At 30.2% G+C, this 6,418-nt stretch overlaps 1 protein-coding gene across 1 annotated transcript in view; it reads left to right on the forward strand.

Moving 5' to 3' along the window:
• The window catches only part of LOC107444171 (protein Wnt-4), a 131,348-nt gene that overhangs the window by 81,876 nt on the left and 43,054 nt on the right, over nt 1-6,418 (forward strand). The window contains exon 2 of the mRNA XM_016058254.3: nt 3,457-3,692. Within this exon, the coding sequence (XP_015913740.1) occupies nt 3,457-3,692 (236 nt within the window). The remainder of the gene's footprint in view (nt 1-3,456; nt 3,693-6,418) is intronic.

The following is a 6,418-nucleotide window of genomic DNA, read 5'->3' on the forward strand; positions in this document are numbered from 1 at the left end:
ATGATCGGTCTACCACTGAGGATATTTCACGTCAGCACTGTGGTCGGTGCAAGCTGGATGCGGATTCGTATCGTCCAGTCATCGCAGGGATTCGAACCCGGTTCACCTCATTGGAAGGTTTTCAACTGTTTTTATCTTAAAAGTCTTACTTATTAAAATAGTATTTAAGTATAAAAACGTCTAAAACATTAGCGGCCCACCCATTTAAAAGTGTCTGGAAATTTGACAAACCGAAAAATTCTATCTAAAGAAATATAATAATCACGTAGAATATCAATTTGACAATAAAATCGAATTTCAGTTTTATTTATGCGATGTTGAAAACCAAAAAATAATTGCTGAAAAATAATAACGAGTATAGAAAGTAATAGTAAAATGATTTGAACTGCATGGCAAAAACCTGAATTTGAGCTGACGGTTTTAATCCGTTCACAATTAAGCTGAAAAGCAGTAAGAAACCGTTTTGTCAGCAAAACAGTTTTAAACCATCAAATATACAGAGAAACTCTGTAAAAAGAATGGGAATTTTTTGCAGTCTATGTATTTCTGTCATACATTTGGCGTGACCTTAAAGTAGCAAAGCGCTGAAATTTTGCAGGAATTTCAAGGTCATTATTTAGCTTCGCCAAATCTAGACTTCTTAGAAATTTTCGGGGGAAAAAATCCTTAGGTATAGCAGAAACAGAAGCAATTCATAGATCTCTAGTTATTGATTCAACTTTCCTATAATAGGGTCCTAAACTTTTAGGCTTGTACTTGAGAAAATGGGTACAGAAAGAGTTATGTGAATGTTGATTTAAAAAATATGAGACTGAATCCCAATGTGAATAAACTCCCCGAGGTGAGCTTTAGTCTCCATCTAGAATTTACTGAGGAAGCAGTAAATTCCAGACGGAGGGTAAATTGTAGTAAACGGGGAAAAACATACTCGTTGCTATCTGGGCAAGTGATATAATGTTTCCTGCGTAATTGTTTACGCTGAATAAAAGAAAATGACACCCAAGTTTATACATCTAGCAATTAATAAGTTATTTAAGTTTTATATAGAAAAAGAGCAAATTCAGACTCATTCATATTTATGCGTCTGACAATGCTACCTAGGCAAGTGAGATATTGTTACCAAAGTGTTACCAGCAATCGATAGAAATACTTCAGTTTAATAACATTTTAAGGTTATAAGAGTTTTAAGTAGGTTAGAGCAAATAATTGCATAAGTGTATTTTTTATGCTAAAATTTTTTATAACTTTTAAACTGTTAGTGAACTGTCAATTTCCCTAGCAAAAAATACATAGGAATCAATACCTTACTTGCTTGGATAACAATAATAGACGCATAAATATATGTGATTTAGAATTGACTATGTTTCTGATTAATTCGTACTCAATTAATTCTTAACTTTTAGGTATATAAAGGAGTGATGTTGAGCTTAAATCACATTTTAAAACAATTTACAATTATCAATAAGTAAAGGAAACAATTTTTTGTTTTTGTATTTTTTTTAGCTCATAATCTGAAGAATTAGGCTCTAAAATGTTTTGTGAAGTAAAATAAATTAATTGCAAAAGTCACATGAAATGCTTTAAGGACACCCTTTGATTAAGATTAAATAATTTTCAAATTTAACTCGAATAAAACATTAAAAAAAATATTTGTATATATAAGAACGAAGCAACATTGCAAGAAAAACTAACGCTCTGTCTGGAATAAATTACTTTATGTTTCTAAATTTATTTTAAAAACTATTACAGACTTTATAAAATAGAATTAGATTATTAATCCAGAAAAGAATCCAGGTAGGAAATTCTAAGTGTTCTGAAATAAGTACGTAATTTAATGACAAGAATATCTCAATGCCTTCTAGTGTTCTATACACAACATATTTCAATAAAGTAAAATAGAAGTGAAATGCCTGTTGCATATTAAATTAGCTGCATGATTTTTAACCGACTGAACTGTTCTAATCAGTAGACACGTGACTTGCAATTATGTGTCTCATTAATAAGAATATTTACTACATTCAGTTCTAACTCGTCTGCAAAGATTATAGATTTTTCCATCCATTTATTGTAGTGATTCGTGATTTAAGTATTCATAATCTGACGCCATTTCTATGGAAAATACTTAACAAGTGACTTTTTTACTACATTGAAAATGAGATTTTTTATGTCTAAGTATGAATTCAGTATCTATGATTAAGCATTTATTTATGATAGATAATGAAGCTTTTTTCCATACAATGTCATCATCAGTAAATACTTGTGAAGGATATCCTTGTTTATTATAAATAAAAAATTATCGAAACAGGATATATGTTAACATTAATTGATTATTTCGTTGAATGAATAACAACAATTTCTGTCACTAAAATTTTTTTGTCAGTTACTCTAACCTGTTTTTAGACATTTTATAAGAAGAAAAAAACTCTTATTCAGGTTTGTGAAATTAGAAAATTTACTGAGTAAGGTTTATTTATTTTTTTTGTTGGAAAAAAAGGACAAAAGAAATGATATATCCATGTTTTAGGATGTTTTTAACTGTCAAAAACATTTTAGTGTTTTGCTATTTAAAAGAGTTCGGACTTAACTAGTTTTGTAATGAATGAGGGAGTTTTGTTTGTCCATGCCCGGAAATAAATGATTTCATACTTACTACCGGCATTTACTAAATATTTTCATGTTAACTACATAGTCTATCATTTACTTTTAAAATCCCCCGATTCACTGCAGTATCTTCTACAATAGTTTCCACTTAAATGGTTTTTCGATGCTCTTCGTCAAGCAAAGCTATAATTTTAAACTATCTATACCATCTTTGCGTGAAGAATTATCTGAGCTTTAGAACAGACAAATAAATAAAATATTTTAAAATTTATTAAACTTATATAAAAATCTCCACTTTTCCACCTAGATGAGAATTATCAAAATCATTGCCTTATTTTCAGTTTTTGCGAATTTTTATGAGCCCAATACAGCATTAGAGTAAGGTTTTAAATATTTAAAAATTAGACTGCAAACTCTTTTCATTTTCATAAGACTGTGGCTTTCCTCCATATTGACGTTTTGTGCCATTTTTAGAATAAGCATAGATAGCGTTGGCTGTAGATAGGCTAAACTTGACCAAACAGTCATGAATATCTGTTACAAACTCACATTAGTTATAATTTACAAAAGACCATAATTTTATATAACGACAGAGCCTTTGAAAAACAGCCCATGTTACCAAATTCTTGGCCCGAAATTTTCCCTATTCATTGCATGCTAAAATTGTCGCCTTTTGTTATCATTTCATTGTTTAGTGCTACCAGTGCTCAAAAAGAATATAATCGTATAGGTTTTGAACCCACATTCCTGAATTCTAGCTAATTACACAGCCTATTTGATTGTAAGGCGTATAAAATTGAGCTTAACTTTTTTGATATTCACATTTAAATGCTAACTTCTAATACATTATTCCAGGTCACTTCTTCACTCGGCATCAGTGGCACACATAGAGAAGACAGATCAGTGTGACAACTTAGTCGGACTGACAAAACGACAGATCAAAATCTGCAAGAAGAATCTCGAGATCATGGAGTCCGTACGCGTCGGTGCTCAACTGTCTGTCGCAGAATGCCAGTGGCAATTCAGGACGAGAAGGTGGAATTGCAGCACCGTCAATGGAACAAAGATATTCGGAAAAGTACTTAGTGATGGTGAGTGTGCTACACTTAATAATCCAATATATTTTTTCTAAGTGGCATCATAAACTCATATATTTCTTTACCTGTTGGCTACATTATACTACAGTTATTATTCATTTTGTTAGGTTCCCATTGCTAATATTTTAGGCAGTGTTAAAAAGAGTTATCTATACGTTAAGTATTTATGTAAATTACTTTTGTTAGAAGTCCTTTAGTAAAAATTTAAGTAGTGTTGAATGGTTAGTTAAATGTTAAGTATTTATTTCGAATAGTTTTGTATTTTTATAGAAATAAGAACTTAGTTACGAAGAAATTATTTAGTTTTATATTTCATCCCTCCAAAAATGGTTGTCGAAATTTTGAACATAAACGGTGCTATTAATCCACTTAGATAGCTATTAATCCACTACTCCCTACTTTCAGAGAGACTGTAAACAGTGCTCTCTGAAGTTCTGGTACACATGTAGGAGGTGGTTGACGAGCCAAGCATGTCCCATACATTCTCGATCAGATTCAAATCAGATGAGAATGCTGCCTAGTCCATATGGGTAATATCCTTAGATTGAGGACATTCCGTTTACGATGTTTATTTGGTGAGGACGAGGGTTGTTATCCATAAACACAAATTCTGTGCCCATGGCACCCTTTAAACAAACTTACATGTTATTCTAGAGCAGTGTTTCCCAAACTTATGACTTTTGTGTACCCTTTCTAAATTTCTCGTAACGCTGTGTACCACTAATAAAAAAATGAATGTATTTTTTACTATAAAAAAATTGCACTAAAGTTAAAAATCACAACTGGCTGTTGACACCACTAATTTTCAACTGTTAACTCTGCAAAAAATAGCCAATAGAAAAAAACGTAATCGTAAATTTTCATAGCTAACTTTGTTTTTTTAAAAGAAAAATTGAAATTTTCGTTAGTTGCAAGATATTTCGCATAAGAACGCGTACCCCCGCTAAACTGTTCCTTTTACCCCTAAGGGTACGCGTACTAAACTTTGGGAAACACTGTTTTAGAGCGATGTCCCGATAAATTTGGCCAATTTAAAGGATTTGAACAAATCTCTTCGGTAGCCCAAGATAATTCCACCCCAAACGAGCGATCCTGCACCACCGTAACGGTGTCCTTTAATCATGTTGTCTTGGTGCTAACGGGTACTTGGCATTCTCCACATTAAAGTTCGATGTGAATCAGACTACAAGCTAAATCTAGACGCATCGAAAAGCATCCAACAAACCCAATGTGACGATGTCCACATTACATGTGTGATGGTGTGATTCTCTAAAATAATTATTGCAATGAAATATATTTTTACTGTCATATTCATTTCTATTTGTGGAAGATTCCGTTTCATACACATTTGAAATGTTTTCAAAAACTGAATTTTAGTGATTATTTTATTTTATTGAACTACAAGGGAGTGCACTGGGATGTTCAATAAATTAAAAATCATACTTCTCTTTAAATGTCGTTAATTTTTTTTATACAACTATAACTAGTTTTTGCTACGTGCCATATTAAATGTGAAATGAATTTCAACTGGAACTGGAAAATTTGCAATTTTAAATGAAATTTGCATTTATAATGAACTAATATTTTCTTTTTGCTCTCTTTCCTTAATTAATTTCCTTTTCCTTCGAATACGAATGTGTTGCAAAAAATAACTTAAGAAATCTTCAAAAATAATAAAACTGTATTTCCTTGAGCTTCTTATTTTTTTCGTTCATACTAATTTTAATTTAAAAATATAGCACTTATTAATTATTTTTATTTTCAAATTTAAAAATCGCATAAAATGTTATTAAAAATTTTGACAAAAATTGTTTCCTTTGTAGCGTTAATTTAATTTTTGGAACTTACCTTTACATATGCAATTTTTAAAAAGTTTGATTTTTTCTGGTTGCATACCTTTGAGGAAATTTCTTCAAGTGCCTTAGTTCTAGTTTCTTATTCTTTTTTGCTTTAAAAAAACTGTATTAAAACATGCTCTAAGATTGGAACTTCGACCACCATGAGCAATTTAATCAAAACTTTTGATAAACCTTTACTCGATAAATAATATTTACTTTACTACAAAGATCGATCTTGCTCAACACACCCACGTCAGACACCACCTGTGCTCAATATCCATAGTTTAACAACATAAAGAATCATGTAAGATAGCGATTATAAAATGAATGATGAGGTACGAACAAACTAAACAATTTTTTAAAAAAAAACTGACAATTCATGAAAGATGATAATAATCTCATCAATTAATGTCAGAAAAGAAATGCAAATAAAACGAGTTCCGTTGACAAACAGAAAAACATTCTACTGTAATTAGTTCGTAAAATTAATCAACAGCTCATTTAGATAGTCATTAGTATACAAATTAATTATCTTTGTTGAAGAACTAGTTATTAACTTTCGTTCATCGATGTAATATATTAGCAAATTAATGCGCTTATTAATTTTTTTAAGAAATTACTATCACTAATAATATAAATTATTTTTAGTTAGTGAATTAATGTTAACAAAATATTTAAAAAAGATTAATTCTGAATTTTCACACATGTACTTATTTCGAATTTCGGTTTGGGGTAAAATTGGTTCTTTAAATATAATATTAATAACATGAACTATATATATATATATATATATATATAACAAAATAAATAAATACAAAAAAACTCGAAGAAAATTAAGAAAAACAATAAGTTTCATTTATTGCGCATAAGCTGCAAGTAAAT

This window comes from Parasteatoda tepidariorum, chromosome 5, assembly GCF_043381705.1.
Source record: "Parasteatoda tepidariorum isolate YZ-2023 chromosome 5, CAS_Ptep_4.0, whole genome shotgun sequence".
In the NCBI taxonomy this organism is placed as follows: Eukaryota; Metazoa; Arthropoda; class Arachnida; order Araneae; family Theridiidae; genus Parasteatoda; species Parasteatoda tepidariorum.